The sequence below is a fragment of the Ammospiza caudacuta genome, chromosome 5, assembly GCF_027887145.1.
Source record: "Ammospiza caudacuta isolate bAmmCau1 chromosome 5, bAmmCau1.pri, whole genome shotgun sequence".
In the NCBI taxonomy this organism is placed as follows: Eukaryota; Metazoa; Chordata; class Aves; order Passeriformes; family Passerellidae; genus Ammospiza; species Ammospiza caudacuta.
Window position 1 is genome coordinate 13529771 of NC_080597.1, and position 22969 is coordinate 13552739.

The window sequence follows — 22969 nt, forward strand, 5'->3', positions numbered from 1 at the left end:
TAATGAGGACTCATATCATGCAGCTATCAGGTAAGAAAGGATTGCTGGTACTATCCCTGAATTAAGAGCATGTTGGGTTGGATTGGTTTTGGGGAGACTTTTTCTTTGCCCTGTCTCCCTTTGCCTGCACATTTGTCAGTGGTGCCCTCACTTTTGCACATGGCAATTCAGTCATCGTTCTTCAGAGTCCCTTTGGCTACACCCTTGGCCCTTCTTCCCTACCTTGCCCTCAGCCACTGGTACCCTGCAATGACCCACTGTCCTCACAGCCAAAATGCTTTTCTTTCTCTAATGGCCTTCACCCACCTCTCCAGACTTAGCTGTTGTTTAGCTCTTCTGGGACCTATGACCTGAACAATGGGAAGAGCAGAGGGAAGGAAAAAGGAGACAATAGGAAGAGTAGTAGCAGGAAAAAGAGAAAGACCAAAAAAAGAGAGTTCCATTTGCAGATTCACAGTTATATCATACAATGCTTAAGCTCATGGGAAATGGATCTCTGTTCTCTGCATCTGACCCTTTCACATCCATCTGTACACAGTCCTCCCAGATGGAGAGAGGAGATGTCCATTGAATTGGGGCAGTTTCCAAAGACAAGATTTGGGAAGGTCTTATTTGGCATACATGAACACAATGAGAGGCATCTCTTACTTCTCTTCTACAGAAATTAGCTCCCTTTTCCTCCTCCACAATGGCTTTTGCTCAGTTGTCTCAAACATCCAAACCGGAAACTTGATGAAATCCCATTCCATCAAATCCCTGGGAAGAACAGCTACCAGGCCTTCCCCCACCTCCCTTCTCCTTGGTCAGTCTTCCCCTGGATCCACCATCCTGAACTCTCAGAAGCTCCATGAAAAAAAATCTGCTGAAATCCACCAGAGAAGACACGCTGTCTCAGACCTGAGCTTTCCTCACGCTTCTGCCGCTGGGTGCCTCAGTCTCGGGCCACAAACACAGCATGGATGGTTTGGTGAACAATCACATTGCAATGTTTTAAATTTTTCTTTTTGTTAAAAAAAAATAAATAAAGTAAGAGGGAAGAAAAAGTTATACACACATGTATCACAGCATTTTCAAAAGGCCTTCTGCTGCATTTACATTAGCAGTTCAGCCTCAGTTGTAAGCCTGGATGTAAGGCAGCTGGAAGATTAAAACCGCATTGTTGGAAAGTCCGCTGAAATGTCCTCTTGGAGATTTTTATTGTTTTCTGGTTTTATTTTCTTGGATGTTTATTATTATTAATTATTATCAGTAGTATTTTCACTTGTTCGCTTCTCTCTAAAGTTTGGCAGGCAAAGAGAAAATGCTTTTCTACTTTTCCTCACACATTCTGTCCATTTTGTTTTCTGCGTTTTAAGGAAAAAAAACCCCAACAAACCCCCAAAACCAATGACACAATTTCTGTCATTTTGTTTTAAAAATGAAAAAGAACGTAGGTGGGTTTCTGATAATGGCCTTGAGGAGGTATGTTGTTGAAGTGGCTCAAATGCTTCATTTGCTTGCTGTTTTCATTTTCCCTTCTGGCTGCAATGGACCCACTTTTTGTGTCACCCCCCCACGCCTCTGCCCCCACCATGTCCTGTACAGATTCTGCTTCCAGATTGCCCACATGGATCCCCTGTTCCCCCTCCCAAATGGCAGTAGGTAGGTGCAACGGTAGGTTCATTTGACCTCTAAGGTATGATGCTGAAGTTAAGAGTTGGATGGAAGAGCCATGTGAGAGAAAAGCTTTCCCATCACTGTGAGAAAGAATGAAGCAACACAGAGTCCAGTGGAGATGTGAGTGCCATGTTGGACTCAGCTCTACCTTGGCACTGGCATTAATTTGAGATTTTATATATATATAATTATATATACATATATATGCATGTATAGGCATACCTAGGCATATATATATATATATGTCTTTGTGTGTGTGTGTATTTGTTTGCTATTTGTTTTAGCACACTGTCCCGTTCTCAGGTCTAGATTTGGGGCAGTTGGTCCTGGGGACAGGTTGGACAGAAGGGGCCAGAGTGCAGAAGAAGCCAGAGATGAGAGTGAGGCCCAGGCCCCCCCACGCACAGAACATGGACCAGCCGTAGCCGTGGCTGATGTCGTCGGGCAGTCCGTACAGGTAGCGCGGGTAGCGGGACAGCTCAAAGTTGATTCCAGCCACGCACGTGCACAGTGAAATGATGCAGAAGGTTCCTGGAGGAGAGCGGGAAGGGGAGAAGGAGAGAGGAGAAAAACAAAGAGAAGTTAGAAGAGTGATAGACATACCCCTTTCCGAGCTGCATGAGAAGAGCTGGAGCGAGCAGTAAGGAAGTGCCTTAGGGAAGATGTTTGTATAGAGAGTGGCTTAGTCTGGAGGCTCCATGGAGAAAGAATTGAGTGCCACCAGAGCCCTGAATATTGATCTGCTGCTGAACAGAGCTGTATGGAGAAACTTCAACAGGAACATTTTTTCATTATGAGCACTCCCTTGGGAACAAGAATGCTCCATGGAACCATTGATTTTTCTGAAACTTTGCTTTACAGAGTAAATACAGAATGAATAATCTTGTTTTGACATTTTTGGGAGGAAAAATAACCTTGAATTTTTTTGTTTCATTCCAATTTCTCAGCGATAGGCTTTATAGGATATTACAATATACTTGTCATATTCTGGCTCCGTTGAAAGGTACATTTGAACTTACGTGGGAGATCTTCTTCATGCTTTTCTTATATCAAAATACAGAATTTTTCATTATACAGTCTCCTTTCAAATATCACTAAAAAAATCTTTAAATCCTTCACAAAACTCAGATTCTGCCCTCTGCATGACTCCAGTTTCAATTCAGATGCCCTCTGCCACATTGCTGAAATCTTCAAAATGTCCTGTTCTTGTTTTCCATCTCTGCAGAAATATTTAATTTCTTATTTCTTCCTGAGAACACAGCGAGGACAAACTTCCTAGCTCGGTCAGTTGGTGTTATGGAAAGACACACATATCAGATGAGGCTGAACTTTATCCCACCCAGATGGGTTTAATTTTGATCTTTGGCCTCCAGCTTCATCGAAGCTAAACTCTGAGCTCCTGAAATGTCACAATTGCCACCCACACACCAAATAATGGATAGATACAGATGCTACACACCTGCCACAAGAGATAACGACTCACATCAGCATGAAGTTGGTACTTTATTTTTCTTCTCTAATTCCTCCCTTTGTGGGCCTCTCTGGATTGCCTGGAGAGCCCTGGGCACAGAAGGGAGCCTCCAGACACACACAGTCAGTCCTGTGTGTCCTCCCTCTGTTCACGCATGCATCCATAGCGTGTGACATGTGCTACCTGTGCAGCTCATCCTGCATCTCTTTACTTACAGCTGCTGGTGAGGAATGTCCTCTTCTTCCTGGTCCCATCCCTAACCCCAGCATAGTCTTCCAAAGCAGTCACAATCTGCCTGGTCTCAATGACCAGCTCCTGTCTTCTGCTTAGTAGATGTCCTTGTTTCCTTCTACTCTTTCCTGCGCCTGGCTCTGTTTCTCTTCAGCAACAGTTTTGTTGTGGTTTCTCTGCTGCTTTGCTCTTTTTAGTTGCAGTTGCATTGAATAAATGAATTTGACCCTCTCCACTCTGAGCACAGAGGTAAGATTATTTGGTGAATTCCCATGGAATTCAGTTCAGAAACCGGGAGCATTTGCAGGAACATACCCACATCACCAAAATGTGTGGACTTTCTATTATACCCACTTCCTTTATTTAGCAGGAACATCACATAGGCATTGAATCTACAGGCAAATCTCTATTACAGACCTGCAGTGAGATCACTGTTACAGCTCCCTCTTCTGATCACTGCTATCCCTGTTGGGATGGCCTTTTCTCTAGTGTATTTTGGAATGTCACTTGTAGGTAGTGTCTGCTGTAGAGGTCAAGTGTTTCTGCTAATGCCATGTGCAGCTGCCAGATGGCCCAGGATATTCACAAATACTATGGGAGTGCCATTGGGCACTGGTGAGAACCAGTGAGCTGCTGCAGTAGGTACTCTGCCTATTTCATTCTAAACAGTCTTCTTGCCTCCCACTAGCACCCCAGCAGTCTGCAACCAGTGATCTGTATTCTTGCAAAAGCCTCATGAGATCCCAGGCTCTGAAGTTTTCCTATACTACTTCAAAGCACAGAGTAGGATAAATGGGGAGATCACCATCCCACAATCCATTAGTCAAAAATCAGGTTGTTTGATTAAAAACCACATGTCCTTTCCTATGTTACTTAAGTTATTCAGTAATATGAAGATGTTTGACAAGAATGCAGTTGTTCCCTGTGTTCTATGTCAGAATGACTAGAACATTGTGGGATTGGGGAAAAATGATGCTTCAGAGGCACTGTGCTCTGAACTGAGCTCTGTGGCTCATTTCAAAGGGATGTGGTTAGAAAATGACAGGGAAGGCCTTTCTTTGCTAGTAAGAACATGGTAATTTCTGCTCTCTCAAAAGATAAGATTGTTAAGAGAGGTGGGTGGGAAAATCTGTGTGGCCAGACTAAAGCTGCATTTGCTAAGTACAAAAGGGAAGGAAATAACTTTGGATTTCAAATACTCCCCGTGCTTTCACGCTTTGTCTTGGCTGTTTTGTTCACAAGCTCTTCAGTGCAATGAGTGTTGCTTACTCTTTGCATTTGAGCAGTGCCCAGTGTATTGGCACTCCACCTTGCTGAGGGTATTCTGCCCCTTAACAAAGGAACAGCAAAGAGGAGCAAGTAACGACACTAGAGAACTAAGCAAATCACAAGCATGAGACTTCTCTAGGAAAAGCCTGGCCCCTTTCTGGAGAATGTGCTAGCACATGGTGACAAATAATGACTGCCATGCACAATGTCACAGAGTGCAGAGCACAGTCCTCAGCCTGTCACCCCCCAGTGCTTCTGCAGGATGTCTTGTACAACACAGACTTATCTGTCTCTCTAGCACTGTTCATTGCAGACACAAAAAATGCCATTTAGAAAAATCTTTACGGCCATTTTATGAGTCCTATGTGTTGCTTGTGTTCAGCCAAGAAAGGAAGTTCCTGCTTATAGTTAATCTGTCTCTCACCAGGAAGGCTACTGATGAAAGCCAAGTAAAGGTTCCTATCTCATGACTGTTCAGTAGCTTTTCCTCATGAACTGGCAGTCAGAACACAAAAGATCATCCTTGCAAATTGCACAGTTGTTGGCCATTGTAGTGAAGGAGTCATGGGTAAAAGGGATGCAGAACATGAGCTTACCCATGGAAATGAAGCCTCTGCTAGTCCAGCTAAGACATGGAGCTGAGGCGGCAGGAGGAGGGGGGCTGCTGCTGCTGCCCATGACACTCTGCACTATAGACACAGTGCTTCAGAGGCAGCAGCACTGCAGGAAGTCATGAGCATTCCCAACCCTATGATCCTTTTTCTCCCCAGAAGTCAAACTGAAGCCTTCTGCAGTTTCCTCCCAAGTTTTTGCTGTCAGTGAAGTATCCTCCTACATGTGCATTAATGCCTCAGATCCCCTGGAAATGCATTCATACAAACTTTAATTTCTTTGTGAAAAACACTCCCCATAGCTGTGGTCCAAGCACATGACCAGACCTGAATGTTGGTGGTCCAGCCATGGCCCTGGCACAAAATGTGAATGGCAGGTGTCAATAAGAGCTCATTGGTACATGAGCTGCACAGGGAAATAAAGGTCATGTCCTTCAGCACTGGGGGGAGCAGAACTCACAGAGTTCTTTGTGCTGGGATTTACACTTTATCCTCCAAAGTGAAACCTAATGAATGAGACACGGCAACAGTGGGATTTTTGACAGGTAATTCACGTGTCACTGCAAAATGCTTCAATCAAGTGAGAGATGAAATTTCATGTAAAGCTGTGTCTGTGCCACAGAAACTGCTGTTTGACATGTAGTCAAACCTCCATCCTGACTCCTTGTCAGGTAGCCTCCCTTCATCTTGGCCTGGTTCTGACAGTCCCTGTCCTGCTAATGGGTGGATGATCATCATTGAGAACCTGAGCTATTAAATACCTCTTTGGTTATTTGGTTATCTTGTGCCTGTCTTTCTTATATATTAAATAATGATATTAAAAATTACACTGGATGTCCCTTTAATTTGGAATGGAAGGTTTTTTAGGACAGAGATGAACTTATTTCCCATATATGTACGTAAGACTAGGGTCCTGCCATCCTTGCTGAAGGGGCAGACATGGTCTGAAGAGGGATGGCAGGGAAAGGTAATTGTCAGTGCTGGTCAAAGCCTAATTCCATGTGGATTATGAGTCAGAGCCCTTTGCTGTAGCTGTTTTCAAGCATGATTAAATCAAGCAGTGCCATGGGCCTCTGCTGCAAGGAATTATTGTTTTCTTTTTTGTAAATGTCCCTTTCTTTCCAATCAGCCCAGCTGTGTGAGGGTCTGCAAAGCCTCCACAGTTTTTAAACCTCACCTCCAGGGTAGAGCAAAACTGCTTGTGAGTGAACTGATTTAAACACAAACAGGCTCAAATTGTCCATAGCAAATCTGTTTGAATTTTCCCTGATGCTAGTATCCCCTTGAACCATGTCAGCAGCCACGTCCTTCACCCACAGACCTGGCTCAACTTCCAGAGCCATAGAGCTTGGGGGATTTCCCAAGGTCTGTCATGTCTTGAGACAAGAAGTGGTGCCTTTCTTAGATGCACTGCAGATCAAAGGGAACCTTTGTGGTGCTAGGGCATAAACAGACCCTGCTGGCAGGAGCTACATCTTAACACCCTCATCCTTATTATTAGAGAGGAGGTGTCTGACTGGAACCTGAAGGAGACATCACCAATTTGAAGGTATGGGAAATCCAAAAAGCTGGTAATTAAAATGATCTGGGCACTAAGCCCATCTCTGAGACCCTCCTCCTACAGATCATTTGTCTCATGATTTGGAAATCATTTCCTTCGCATCTGACAGAATGATGTTCATTCCCTCCCTACCCCTCACAACAGATAGAAATGACTCACAAACTGTGCTGTCAGATGTACAAAGTAAACAACCCCAAAAACTGATTCTTCTCACCTTCTGTTATTTTTTAAAGCATATGGAAATGTCAAGTATTACTTATAAATTGGTAGATAAAAAGAGAACTGCAAAGGTATGGATTTTAAGGTGTCCTTTGAAACCATGCAGTTTTCAAAAAAATGTAAATCTCTACCCTTAAAAGTATTTCTAGTAGCTTCTTGTGGCCACTAATGTCTTTGAAAGGAGTGCTGTTTACTTAATTATCATCACTTTCCTTCATTATAGAGCTACGTGAGAAGAAAAATCTCACAAGTGAAACATTATCTTCACTTTCTCTCTGCCCAACTAGCTTTTACTATTTTCAAGGTACATCAAACAAGCAAATAAAATTAGGTCTGATCCTAAAGTGGAGTGTGTAGCATTAACTATTTAAATTATATCCAAATCAAATGAAATAATTGAAGAATACACCGAATTCCCTCCCAATACAGTGATGACAAAAGCCTTTTGGAGGGAGGGAGCAGCTTTGCAGTAAACTCCTTCTGTGCACGGATTAAACGCCTCAGCAGCACGCAGCTCTTGAGAACACTTTATTGCTCTGTGCATACACGCATAGAATATAAATTATTGCTTAATTATGTACTGTTCCAGCAGAAGCAGCTTGCAGCATCACCAATAGGCTGCAGAATAGCAACGGGTTTACTGGAAAATTGCCCTTCTGAAAAAGGCGGAGATGGAAGGATAAATCTGACTGGGTGATGGAGATTTAGTGCGGTGTCCTTGTGAGATTACATCCCCACCTGGGCTGGGACTTAATGCATTTTTATCTTATACCATGAACCAGATAAACTGCAGGGTCTGTCATGATATTGCATTATAGCCACTCTCAGAATGAGGTTTGCATTTGGCCTTTGGCCTTCTGCCTCACGAGGTGCCAGAGGTGCCCAGCAAACACCAGAACTGTGCTCCTGCTGTGTGTCACCTCCCCTGTGTGCCTGTCTAGGGACTGCTGCTGCACAAGCTGTAATTTCTTATGGCACCAGAGAATTATGTGTCCTCAGCTACAACCCCAAACACTTCATGGGGACCATGCTTAGGCTTGTGTAAATCAGCATCTCATGTATAGGAACAATGCTACAGCAGCTGAGGGCTGAACTCCAGTTTGCTCTGCTGATACAAGTGCCAGTTCCATATTTCACACTGCAGATTTGCACATGGTGACATTTCCATGACTGTATCCCTCGGGGCATGGGACTGCACAGGGAGTGAACACCCATGCTGTGCACAGCCCAAGCCAGTGAGCTGCAGTGATGAGCAAGCACCCTCTGGAGCTGTGAGTTGGCACGTAAGGCAAAAGCAACATTACTTAGCTAAAGGCACAAAGGTTTGCTAGACTAGGCAGAGAAGAAAGCTTTCAGATCAAAGCCTGAGTGAATAAACTTCTGAGTACTTTAGCAATGGTGATTCCTATGACCCAACCAAAATAACCTAGCAATAATAAAGTGGGTTTACTACAGCCATTAAGCAAGCATAACGAGTCATGGACTTGCAGCCACAAGACAGGACACAGCAAAAATTGTGCCAGTTGTAGCACTGTGATATTATTCTGATTTTACTGGAGCAGAAAGCAAAGAAAGGACTTCAGTGTCAAAATGAAGAAAAATTCTAATCCAAAGTTAGAAGAATTATCCCATCCGTGTGCTGGCAAGCACCATGCTTGGCAACATAGAGAGGCTTCTGGCAGGGTCTTTCATCCTCTGCAGTGTGGAGCTCACAGCATGACCCAGGCAGAGGCCAAAAGATTAAACAGAAAGAGGCACTGGAGGTCTGAACAAACTCAAGTGACTCCATCACACCTCAGATTTGCCTCCAATGACGACACATAAATTTAGTATCAAACTGTACCTTAGGCAGGTTCTTCCCACCCTAGGCATTTGTCAGAGCTAAAGGGAACTTGTGGAGTCATGGTGGGTTTGCCTTGTCACAGGACATGTTCTGTAGTAGGAGGAATCTGTGCACCATGTTGCATCTGGTCTTTTAGTAATGAGCTCATTACATCTATAAGTATGTAAGACCATTTTCTTCCAGTCAAAAAATTGGACATCTCTCAGAAGGACCCTCAGAGGATTCACGTAATCTTTCTTGTGCAGGAAATCCTAAATTGCTGAAAAGTCTACTGATAGATGTTCTTCAAGACAAGTAAGACTGTAGAACAGGTACAGCACAAGTAAATTCAATGCAGCCTTCTTCCATATTGCCTACTGTGTGCCACTATAAATATTTCTAGGGGGAATACTTTCAGGTCTAAAAGGATAGTTAGATATCTAAAAGATAGATGCCTTTTTAATCCTTCTATTAGCTGAAGGCAGTACTAAAGAAGCCATTGGGAGTGATGGTGGTGGCTACCTGATTTGGATATTTTCCCCTTTAGGTGCTGGAGAAAAGCCTATCCATTCATTTTTGTCAAGTGACCAAAGGGCTCTTTGCTTGTACAACTTTCAGGATCTTTACTACAAAAATCAGTGGGCTCTATTACTGTTTCCCTGAGTTGACCTGTTAGGAAGAGAAAATCCTTTCTATATGTGCTGATACAGTTACTGAGAGAGAATAGTCAGAAATCAAAATAAGATGCAGTTTTGTCCGGTCAGCAAGAACCATTCAGTGCAGGGCACCCCTATGAAGCTTACATCATCCACATAAATGCCTGCAAGCAACAAACTAGACTGACACTGATTTCAGTGCCAATGCTGAAATCTCCTTTCCTGTGGCAGAGGAAATACCTGCTCATCTTCTATAGCCCATACAAGTACATTGGCATGATTTATCTCTGTATGCCCTGGAAGAGCCAGGTTGGGCAGAAATGAGGAAGGCCCTGCTCATTTATAGCTTTTCCCAGTTGTTTTTTAAATGCAGTTTCCAGTGTCCAGTTGGACTCTGTCCAGACAGATTAGACCAAGTGTGTGTGGCAGCGATTTGCCCAAGGGGGAATGTTGCTTTCTGAGCTGACAACCTGAGGAGAAAAGAAAGTGAATTTAAATCTTGCTTCAGCCTCTGCATTTAACAAAAAGATCTGCCACACACAGAAATTTTCCCCCTATTCTCTCTGTAAGGTTTTCTTTCTGTCTAGCAAATCATGCCAGTATTAATCTTCCTTCTGTTGCATGTGCAGTCTTTCCACTTTTATGTCAGGCATGCAAACAGCTCAGCAAAATTTCCTTTTAAAAAGACCAACCCAATAATAAATTCCAGTTTTGTTTTCATTGTCTTCCTTTGGCTTTGGTGCATCTTGCCATTGGAATTCAGAAGCCAGCAACAGATCAAAGACCTCATGACATTATTAAAGGATATGGGACAACCACTGAATTTTAAACCACACAGAACTTGTTTTCCAGGGCTGTGGGTGGGGAAGTCTTTTGTATTTCTACAGAATCTGTCTCCTCTGCTTTATTCCTACTTTATTTAACTTTCTGTCAGCCCCCCAAAGACCTACTGACATCCCTGAGAAGGAACCTGATTGCATGCCCTTCACGGACTGCGCCAAGTTGTCTGCTGCCGTAACTTTGGAAGGTACTGATGCTTCTGCCAGTACCTCCCATCCTGGTGAGGGAGAAATTACAAATCAGTATAGCTGACTTAAAATGAACACACAGAGGAATATGAACAGCTCTTCCTGCTGAAAAGCCAGACAGAGCTGACTCCTTAATTTACTGCACACAAAGTTCAGGGAGACAGATTTGAGCTAGGACAGAAAAACAATGAATTTAGAGGTGTGCATAAACTACTTGTCCTGTCTTTTGCTCCAGACTATAAGATCTCTGCACCTCATTAAAGAAGATTTTTCTCTCCTTCTCCTAAGTGCCAGTGCCCTCTCATGATCAGGTACAAGGCTAATGAAATTGTGTTGGTTTTTCTTTCCCCACAGCCTGCAAGTGCACATCTAGGAGCATCAGAAATGAGCCACAGGAAAAAAAACAACCCACAACACATTTGAAGGTTGACTTTGAAGTCAGCTGATAATGTTTCCATGGAGATCAAACGCTATGGAATTGACAATGAATTCTCTTGTTGAGCCTTTCCTTCCAGGGGAAAAAAAGCCCCACAGAATAATACTTCTAAATGACTACACTCTGCAGTACAGTTGGTTATTGACTTGCAAAAAACACATCTATATCCCAGCCCTGTTTCCTTATGTTACCTCAGGTTTCAACATTTCAATGCTAGGTATTCACCTAGAGAATCAGAGATATTCCTGAGGTACTGGAAAAAAAATAACATCTAGTGAAAATAATATTCTCTGAGACAAAAGATATAACTCTGCATTTGAACTTACGCTGTAAATGAGAGTTATGATTCCCCTTGAGGAGTATTATAACATGAAATTATAAAAGAGTATTTCAGTTGCTGATAGGCAGTGACACACAGATGTCTGTATTGCAAAAGTGAGCGATCTTTCCTATTTCCAGAGTCTCCCATTTCCTTTTCAAAATGAGTGCCAGCATAAATAAATAAATGCAAAATGTGTTATTGGTGCACCAGAGAGGAGAGAGAAGTACTAGCAGTTAAGATGTAACATGGACCCCCAACTCTTTTAAGCCCTGCCATCTGCTGAGCAACTTTTTTCTAGCTGGGAAATGCTCAACAGGCCATCCTGGCAATATATTAACCTCAAAAGATGGCAAAGGGGATGTATGTCTGCCTGAGTGATTTCCTAAATATTTATTTTTTGAGTGAAAATAGGAAATTAGATAGCATTCAGAAGGCAAGAGGTAACAGTTGCTAAAGGCTCATCACTAATGGTTCATTGGTCTGGATGAAGAAGCAGTTCCAGTTCTACCCCATATCAGGACATGTGTACGTAACAGTGAGCCCATATCCACAAATACATGCCTGGACATATATCTGCCAGTGTCCTGGTTTTGAAAGACATAAGAAAAGAAAAGCCACACCTCAGACTCAAGAAACCTGGCCTAAAATGGGACCAAGGAACATGGCCTTGAACCAGGTCTGTGAGAGACACCACAAACTGTGCAGGGAGAGATGTTTTAAAGGAATCATAGGATTGCTTTGGTTGGAAAAGATCTCTAAGATCATCAAGTCTGACCATTAACCCAGCACTGCCAAATCCACCACTAGACCATGTTCCTAAGTGCCACATCTACACAACTCTTGAATGCCTCCAGGGATGGTGACCCTTCTCTGGGCAGCCTGTTTGAACGCACTTTTGGTGCAGAGGTTTTTGCTATTACCCAATCTAAAGCTTCCCTGATACAATTTGAGGCCATTTCCTCTTGTTCTATGATTTGTTACTTGGAGAAGAGATCAACCCCTTCATAGCTACAATTTCCTGTCAGGTAGCTGTAAAGAGGAATAGTCTCCCCTGAGCATGTCTTCTCCACAGTTAAGAACCCCAATTTCTTCAGCTACTCCCCATAAAGGGGGACAAATCCTTAAAAGCAAAAAAGGACATTTTTAGAAACAGGTTAACTCTTATTTCCTGAATATGAATGCTCTTGGCCTTGTTACATTACTTCCTGATGGGCATAAAGCCTGCGTGAGTGCTCTGAGCTCTTCTTCTCCTCGCAGGTCCAAAAAGACCCTCATCAGCTCCTTCTCTGCTTTCCACAACACCCTTGTCATGTGTTTGAGGGTTTTAAACAATCAAGAGCCTTTGAGTGGTTTAAACATTTAAAACCTATTAATGCTGTACATTAACTCAAGCTTGTTCCAACTCAAAGCCTTAAATCACTTAGAGCATAATGCAAAATTTAGCCAAAAGCACAGGTAGGAGCCAGAGTGTTCACGTGTGTGGTGGGGGAGGCTTGGCAGAGGGGGGAATCATCTTGTTGTGCTGAGCCTGGTCTCAAACACTTTCATAACCCATTTATGGCATCTCTTGATACAAACCAGCCTGTGTCTCCATCTGGAGGTCAATACACATGAATAAGTTCTCACAGTGGTCTGTAGGGAGTTTTGCCAAATTTTTAAGCTCCTCTGCAGTCATCATTAATTTAGAACCTCCCACAGGAATAAAACATGATTGGTATCTCATTTTTTTCCAGTCTTCCAACTTGTTTTGAATTATAAATACTCTTCAAAGTGGCCAAAGGTATTATGCCTTTGTGAAAACTGTATTTATCCCAAGCTTCACAATTCACATTCCAGTAAATTACTGCAGATCTTGGTTTTTCTAAAGATCACAGGCTGCTGTTTAAGATCTGTCTGCATACACTTGTGCACACACATGTGCATTTATATTTGCCTTTACATAGGGAAAAAATAATTGATGTAAACTTTCTAAAACTATTCCTTTTTTTGTGAAGAAGCACAAGAAACTGAACTTTCAAAGAATAATGTTGTATAAATGAAAAAAAATATGTGATCATAGGAAATACCTTCCATATTCAGTGTTGTGGTTGATCATGTCACCACAAGTAAACATTCTGAAGAATGGGTAGAGACCTTGATTATTAATGAAAAATAGAAATCCTAGATGCCCTGTGGGACATATCATATTTCCCAATGAATTCCAGAGAACGGCTCTTACTTTCTCCCTTTGTTTATCTTTCTCTTTGGCAGCTACTATGAAGGTACTTCATAACTGCCTAGGAGACGTCAGTCACAGAGTTTTGCCTTACACCTGCTACATTAAATTGTTCCATTTTTGTTAAATTATTCAGCAGTGGAAGGATTATTTTGAGACGGCAGGACCACAGTTGCATAGAATAAATGCTCTTATTTTCTACCGTTCCGTGCTATTTTCAAAGTACAGTGAGTTAAATTTGAGACTCAAATGACTCAACAGCTGGTAACAGCCCATGGCTGCAAATCCACAGATGCCTCTGTTGTCATCTCCTCACACATGCACAGCACGGGCGGAGGAAGCCCAGCCAGGGGGTTTGGAAGACAAGGCTCCCTGTGGAGGTGGGAGTGACAGAGGATACGGACGTGTGCAGCACAGCTACACCGACAGCAGCTCCCAAGCCCTGGTTTGAAGCCCCCCTTTCTGATGGGGTTGGCATTCCAGCCTGGCAATCAGCTCCCGTGACAGCTGATGGCACTGGCACAGAGCCCTGGGTGTGTCCCCATCCCCGCTGGCACCTCATGACAGCCCCGCGTGAAGCGTGGCACAGCTGGGGCACAAGAAGGTGACCCGGTCTAAATGGCCTGTCCATCCTCTGGCTCTGAGGATAATCAAGCATTTTGTTGCCTTTCCCCTGGACTGAGGAAAGGAATATTTTGCAAGTATTTCTGAGAAGGCTGGAAATTACTTATTAAAAGCTATTTCTCCTATTTGAGAGTTTTTTGCAGATTGAGTTCTTGCTAGACAATGGCCATATTCTGCCGATGCACAATCCAGCCTGTTTGTACTAATGGACAATAGACATATTCAGAAATGGGGTCGGTATATCCTTGGAAAAGATACAAGAAGAAGAGTCATCAGGACTCAGCAAGTTTGTCAGCAAGTTTGGGAAAGTAAGAAAAAAGTGAGTCATGGGTGGGCCAGACTACCACAGCAAGACATGAGAAAAATTAGATGATCCAATCAGCATTCCATTTTAGATGCGTGAACAGCTAGGATTAACCAATCATGTATTAGATAGAGACATGTGGACAGCAGAGATTTATTACAAATATAGAATTTTCAGGGATAATAAATTTGGCTTCACTGGATCACATTAATTATGGTGCGATGTCCCTGAACCTCTGCACCCCACATCTCCCTAGTTTAAAATTAAAAAAAAGAACACACTCATAACATACATAAGTGTTTTTTTCTTCATTTCTTTAAAAAATTCTTTCTTGCATATCTGAAATAAAACATTATGCCAACACATCTGCATAACTTAATTTTTTATTCCCTCTCACACATCTTTCCTGCCTGCTTATCTTTACTGCAGCAGCCAGCATTGGAATGAATAGGTGATCACCTCTGCTGTGGGAAAGATTTGAAGCTTTTCTAACACTGACCTAGGTCCTCTGAGTATAGACAGGCTACAGAGATAAATGTCTCAGCAGCACTCTTAGAGGGGGTCAGAAGAAGCCCAAATCAGTGGCAAAAATGAACTGGCAAATGGTACTTTAAACCCTCAGACTGGCAGATCACCACCGGTAACAAGGGAGGAGAGGATGAAAGAAATTCCTGATTTTTTGAAAGCAAATGCTAGAACAAAAAATCAGGCCAGAAGAACTCCATAGTACTACTATATGTGTACAGTATGACTTCCAGGCCTTTCAGTGCCAGTAGAAAAGGAAGTTTCAGACTCCCAAGCAAAGCTCCAAGCCCAGCACCTCAGGCAAAAATATCACTAGGCAAAGACAAGAAATGAGCTGCTATATGAGACTCCAGATCATTTTATTACAGAACTGCATGGCGAAGCCAAATCACATATGAGGGCATTTAACAGCTGGAATAATTTCCAAATAGACTAATTAGAGACTGAATTATTAATGGTAAAATCTCTAATTGGCTCAAAGCAAGGTTACAGCAAGAAACCCACTTGACTTTGCAAAGAATAATGAATATTTGCAAGGCTAGTAAAATTACATGCTTCTCTAAGGAAATTGTTAGCAAATGAGGAAAAAAACCATAAAGTCATCCTAAAGTGTATGTCACAAGACAAAACTGGCAGAGACCTGATAAGACTGAAGAAAACAGGTAAAAGAGTGAACAAGTGCAGAGATGATTTATTACATTCATTTGCTGTAAATTTGGAATGAAATAAGACAAGGAAGAAGTCTCTCCCTGAAGGGCTGCCTTGTTAGGCATGCAGTAAAACCCCTAACTATTTCACTGAAATGTGTTCTCAGTACAAATTACAGACTTAGAAAAGGAAAATACATGGATGTGCAGCTGATGGACAGAGCTCTGATAAGGATTATAAAACGTCATTCTTTGTCAGTCTTTTAATACATTTACAAAGGCAAGTGAGGTGGCTTTGGCCAGGGATAATTGTGTGCTGAGGCAAGTACCAGAACATGATATTGGAAGTGCCATTTTGTATTTCCAGCTGGGACAACAGACAGCAGTTCAGCAGGGAGGTGCACAAGCTAGAGAGGGGGAGGATGAAATTACTGCCAAAACACTGGATCATGCCACCAGGAGGCAGCCACCCCTCTTTCCCCACAGCAGGCACTGATGAGGAGGAAAAGAGCTTTGAAGTATTTAGGTAAGAAGCTTGTCCTGCCCTCAAATTAGAAATAATGCAAGCCATATGATATTTCAAAACAGCTGAGTGAAATCAGCTGGACATCAGGCTATCGGAGATTGTCTTTAAAAGATGATTTTATAAAGCAATACAGTAACAGAGGATGTGATGAGGTTGGGTTTTCATGATTGCAAACCTGAGATGCTGAAACAAGAAAATCCTGTGGATGAATGTGCTGGAGAGCAGGTAGAAAAACCTAGGGTTAGATGGATCAGCTTGCTCACTGATCATGATACACGAAATAGTCACAAATTACTTGATGGAGAACTGAACGAAGGGATTCCTGGAGACCATGGAATTTGCCTTGGTAGAGTTACCAGTGTGCCAATTCATAGCACCTCAGCTCTTTGGAGCTGGAACTAAAGCTGACATTTGACCTTGACAATATTGGCTAAATTAGATGTCGAGGGAGTGAAGACACCAACCAAAAGAACTGGCAGGTTTGCCATGATAATAAACCCAAACTAGTCAAAGATTTGAATACTTTCAAAAGAACTGCTCAAAGCCAGAAAATGTGATCACCACTTCCAGGGAACTGATGAAGAAGCCATAATCTATACTTGAAAATGCAAAGGCATAGTTTTGGTGCAAATAAATTTGCTTTGGTCAAAACACAATGTATAAAATACCCCACATGCATTTCCTCAGGTAGATGTTTAACTGAATCCCTGTTAGACTAGGTACTTTATGAGCATGAAAGCATCACGTTTGGCACAGGACTCTGACATATGGAAGTAGTGTTACAGATGCTCCTGAAGTTCCAGAAATTATTATAAAATGACAAAATTACTGGTTAGAGCTTTTACTGGTGCACAGATTTGCAGTAATTTGCATGAAGAGAAAACACAAGAACCTGCAAGAGGATGTGCTTGGAGTCGTATAATTTGAGTGTGACCCACTTCTGTAATAGAATTAAACAGTCTCAAGTAAGATGAGTAAAATGAACTAATCACAGTGAAATTTAAGAGCACAATTCCAAATGAAGAAACTATCAAAAAGGGAAACTCTCCCACCTTGCAGATAAAATGATGCTGACAATACTGGAATGTAACAATAGTGAAATAGGAGGCTGTGCAACAGTACCAGCATGCAAAGTGAGATAAAAAGTGCTAAACATAATTTACAGTATCATCTGGCTCTGTAGAAGATGAGGGACTGAAAAAAAAATCCTACTGTGGTCAGGCAAACACTGTTGTTCAAGAGAAGGAATCCAAGTATAAATTGTACAATAAATACCAAAAATTATGGAAAAGAGCTGTGGAAGCCATAAGGGATCTGTGATTGCTGTTGATACAGATACATTTGGACTAAAAAGAAAAGATGAATTATTAATAATTTTTAGCTTGTTATAAAACATGCAGAATAGCAGTGTAAAACAGACTCTAAATCATAGTTTACTTGTCCTGGATTCCAGATGAGCTAAAAACCGAATAATGGCCTGCATTTCGTAAATGGCTTGTTTTAGCAATTTGCTTGAGAAATCAGATCAAGCAAAGTAAAGCAAGTCCTTATGAGGCACTGCCACATGGGTTAGCAAGAGGACTGTTTGGTAAATATAATAAAGAACCAGAGGTCCAAGCAAACCATATCTGCTCTTATTAGATTATTATAGCACGCTTCTCAGTGCTCTGTTGAGATTTCCTGTTCAAAGAGTTATGGGCAATAAGGGACAAACCCCATAGATATGTTTAGTTGGCAATGTTTAAGCATTGAAAAAGAGCTATTTGCCTAGAAATAAAACCAGAACAAATGCTACAAACGCAGCCAAGACAAGTGGTGTTGAAAAATGGAAGGGAAGGTTAGATTTCAGTCTGATTCTATGGCTACCAATTGAACACAGTCTCCTCTCAGCTGCAGTGAGGTCAGATGGCAGAAACCTTCCAAAGCAGTTTTCCCATTATTGGATCTGAGAAAAAGACAAAACTAAGAGGCACTCTGTCTCCATGCATTTTAAGAAACAGCACAGTAATATGTTGACAGCACTTTTGGCATGGCAGAAGCAAAGGCTATGTATTCAAACCCTGTCCAGCAACAAAAAAATTTAAATTAAAAGACTCATTGGCTGTAAAAGGAATGACCATGTAACACATGACACAGTCTGAAAACATTGATAGCTACTGACTTTTAGATTAGATGGCTCTAGTTGTGTATTTTATTAACTGACTGCTTCAGTTTGTAGATGTTACTTTATGCCCACTTGCTGTTAGAAGAAATCAGTTTAGCAGTTGCTATTGACTTGTGCAAAACAAGAAAGAGGGTAACCTTTGGGTAATACTGATCCACGTGTCTGCACTGAAGCAGAAAATAAGTTTGATCTCCTCCCAGCACATCTTTATTTATAATATTACACATCTTGACAGAAATTGGCAGATAAAATAATCTGGTGCCTCTCATTTAAATTAGTGTTGTGTTCCAACTGCTGGATCTGGTTATTATTTTGTCTATGCAAAGAGCATGCTACTATCAGATGGCTTCCCACTGCATAGGTACTTCCACTCTCTGTTCAAGTCAATTATAAACCTTCCGGTAAACAGTTTCAAGCAATTGGCTTTTTGTGGCATGCTGTCTTTTTCTTGTTTTTCAAACCACATTTTTGTAGCTCTTCTGCAAACTTCTCCCACTCTTTCCACATCCTCCCTTAGCACTGACACCTGATTAGGATGTCCAGAAATAGTTTTGCTTAGCCCAGAGATAACTCCACGTCACGGTCTCATTGCATAGTCCATATAAAATAACACATTTAGCAGCTGCATTGCACTGAAAGCTCCTGTGCAGCTGGATGGTCCCAGCACCCACGATTCCAGAGAGCTTTGCAGAGCCACTGCCCTCTGAGAAGGAGCAGCTTGTTCCATGGGGATGACTGAGGCTGTTCCCAATTCTGTGGCCTTGGCTCCATCTCCACTGAAATGTGTGCTGTTTGAGCACCCCAAATATGGCTTTGTAAGCTGTGAGTGACCCATTCCACTACACACAGTTAAAATTGAACCTCTTTTCACCTGGAAACTTTATCAGTTATCTTTCAAATCACTCACAAATAACCTGGAGCTAACAGGTAAGCTCTGCAGCTGCACTGGAAACCAACCCATATATAATGATAATTTCTGAATAGTAAACAAGACATAGCTAGTTTCTAATAAATCTAAGTTTTCTGTACTTATTTAGTATACTTTTAATGTTTTAATCTGAATGTTGGGCTGTAGTAAGTTAAATACCACACAGATATCTGAGCAGATTAGAACAAAATGGCCCCCGTGCAAACTAGGCTTTTAAATAAATAAGAAACACCAAGCTCATCTGGCAAGCATTGCTTATAATGCTTTGACACCCACAACAAACCATTTACAGACATCCCCATGAAGACCAGTGTGTGCTTGCACAAGGTCCTAGCAGATTTCAAATGTGTCTGTGGGCACAGAGAGAACTGATGTCTAATGTCACCAGCACACCACTAGAACATAAATACTTGTTACTCCAGCACTTAACTTCTCTTCTGGGACTACAGAATCTCTCCTCTATGTCACACACTGATCTGTGTCACACCACAGTACAGATTAACAGATGATAAAATGCACAGAAGTGATGATCTGCCTGGAGGGCAGAAACCCAGCTAAACAAAAATCAGCAGCAGAGAAAAGAGAGAACAGAAGTGGTGGTGTTCACTTAGAGGCATTCAACCAGAGCTGGGTTTGGGACTTGACTTTCACACCCTTCATTTCAAGTAACTGTGCCTTGAAATTTGCTGCTAACAGAAATTTTGATGGCATCTGTAGTAAGGAAGGCTGGTAGGTTACATGGGGAATGCTGGATGACCTTCAGGTCTGTTGTAGTAGGAATGGGAAGAAGTTCAAAAGCACAGAGTGTCAGGGCATGGACCTGGGGATTAATAAACCAAACCTCTGCTGTAAATTGGGAGAGCATCAGTAGGAAAGTACAAAGGTGGAAAAAGGTCTGCATGTCTCACCCAACTGCAGGATGACTGTGGGTCTCCAATGTAATGCAGCATTAAAAAAAGGAAATACAACCACAAAATACTAGAGGCAAGGAATCACCAGCAGGGGAAGGAAACCATCACAACACTTATACAAGGCATTGATTAGACCTTGTTAGGGAATGGTCCTTCTCATCCATGTTTGAGAAAGGCAAGTACAAACAGGAAAAAGTAGAAGAAAAGGCTGCTAGATTGATAATTGTTCTTACAGAGAGAAGTCTACAAGAAAGTGTATGTAGAGTGGGAAAAGGAACACAGAAAATGCTCTTCATAGGTACAGCAAAGAAAGAGAAATATAAACTAAAGGTTACATTTGACTCATGAGCAACTGATGAGTAATAAATATAGATTATAACTCTCAGCACAGTTTCTAGGTATCAGTGTCCCACTGTGGAATTGGATGGTAGTGGGAATAAAATCTGCATAATCCTTGGATTTTTATTACTGAGCTTGCTAAGTGACAGCGTTACATCCAACAGGGGAGTACTGCACTAAAACACTCAGATTACCCTTTGTACTACCATGACTTACAGACACTCCAGACAAGTTTAGTGATGGAAGTTAAATGTAAATATGACTGCATGATCCTTGATATGCACCAGAAGGAGCTCAGAATGAAACCAAGTCCAGATCAGGCAAAACAACTCTGAAAACATATTTTCAGTGACTTAGAAAAGGAGGAACATGTGGAAAGAGGGAACATGGAAACAACAAGAAAAATGCATTTCTTCAAGCAGCACCATCCTTACCTCCCATGAGGAAGAGAAGCCCTGCCACATACTGCATAAGGCCTCGGTCCCAACAGCACCCCAGGACGCCGATAATCCACCCAAAGAGGATGATGGCCACGGCCATGCCCATGAAACCAGCGGTCATCCTGCGCAGATCTGCAGTGGGGAAGAAACAAAAACAACATCAGTGGGAACAGTGATAAATCAGAATCATCAGGGTTCATAACAGTCTTAATCCAAAGTGCTACTGATCAGCAAGGACTTCAGTGTGTATTGGTATGGGATGATTTAAGTAAGGGTGATTCAGAGCGAGGACAAACCATAAATTAAGTCACTAGCTTGGGCTAGGAGGAGAGAGGGAGAGAGAGCAGCTGACTGTTTTACCACACAGTGAAGCTCAGTGCAGATGCACTCAAGTAACTTATGACAGCTTGCTCAGGAGCTAGAAGTTGTAAAATGGCCTCAGTGCAATGCATTGTCTAATAACTCCAGTCTCTGGCACTAGCACAACATCTGTTTACATCTTGCCTTCTCATCTCTGTCCATTCTCTCCAGCATCCAAAGGATGTCCCTGCTCCAGCTGATCAGCAAAGCAGTTGCTATGCTTTGTGCTAGCACAGACATGACAGAGTATGCACCTCAGTTGTCACCCCACGTGTCACTGAGTCCCTCTGGGCCGCAGCTTCCCACGTGTAAGCTGGGCCATGGCACCCAGGGGTGGTAGGAGTGGAACATGATTCCTCCAGAGCAGCAAGGCACACAGATACTCTGGTGTCAGACGTCACTAAATGCACTCCAGATACACAACTGGGACAGAGGACACATCATTGTCCTCTCCTGTCCCCAGATGGTGACCTTGCCAGATGATTTTTGGTGAGGATGTTTTTGACTGCTCCAGGGAGAACTAAGAGTGAGGGTAGGGCACTGGAGAAAAACATTTTTTGCTCTTCAAGGGGGGACTGAGTACATCTGACCTGCATTTATTTCATAAATAAAGGAAAGGGGCCCCCAAGTCTTAATGAAAGGAATACTTATAGACTTGGCTATGTTGCATATTTGTTTTCTGCAAAAAGGATGGGACTATGGGACTGCTGGGAACCCTCTTCCTGCATGTGCTGGGAAAAAAAATTCTTCACAGTTGGTTTGGATGTGAAATCTGGGCAGTGAGACCACGTGGCAACTGAAAGAGCAAGGACTATGTGAGCTAAAGAGCATCTTCACACCCTCAGATAATGAAACAGATGGGGGCATCTTCACTAACATTTGATTATTCCCTGTCCCCCCTTCATGCACACATAAAAAGTTTAAACACTGATATATCAAGAGTATATGAGCAAAGAAAATTCCAGCCAAGTCAACTCTCTAAACATTTGTTTCCTTCTTGAGACTTTTTTTTTGCACAGCAATGATTTTACTTTTTTTTTTTTTCCCCTCAAGAAACAGAATGCTTATGACAGAGAAGGAAGATTTGAAAACTGTGAATCATCCACCAGTCTCTATGGCAGCTTTTCTCTTTGGCTGGCCTTTGACTATGTCTCAGTTTCTGTTATTTTTTTATGCTTTTCCCACAGTAGATAAAAAGACCAGCAATACCCACAACACAGATTCAATGAATTCTGTGAAGAGGTAAATTAACGTCACCAGAGATTTATAAAACTTCATATCCAAAATGCTACGTGTCCACAAAGTCTATCAGTGTGCTTGGACAGAGGGACTTGAAGGCAGTTTACTCAGGTCCATGTTCATTATAGCACTTTTATGCAAGATCAAGTTGCAGAACACAACCTCTTCCTTGAAGCTGTAACTCTTTCCTGTAGATTATCACTGATTTTCCAAGGAGTCTCTCTGACAACATAGAAATAACCAGGTCTTCATCTCACCAGTAACCAGGCTCTTTTAACAAGATACACATCTTAAAATTAGTGTATCTTGAAACCTTTTGTGGTTTCAAGGTTTTGTGACTGTCCCACCACATTTGAGTATGTTCAAGGAGCTCTAGTACAAGAAAAAAAAGCATTTCCTGCAGAAATTTGTACTTCCCCCAGGCAGTGTCTCTGTTCCTTGGGAATTTCTCAGAATGCTTTCTAA

General features: G+C 42.1%; 1 protein-coding gene across 1 annotated transcript in view; it reads right to left on the reverse strand.

The window, feature by feature from the left end:
- Window positions 1-1936: 1936 nt before the first annotated feature.
- Window positions 1937-22969, reverse strand: part of TMEM178B (transmembrane protein 178B) — a 206643-nt gene continuing 185610 nt past the window's right edge. The window contains exons 3-4 of the mRNA XM_058805891.1: window positions 20900-21037; window positions 1937-2187 (exon numbers count right to left, since the gene is read on the reverse strand). Of these exons, the coding sequence (XP_058661874.1) occupies window positions 1937-2187; window positions 20900-21037 (389 nt within the window). The remainder of the gene's footprint in view (window positions 2188-20899; window positions 21038-22969) is intronic.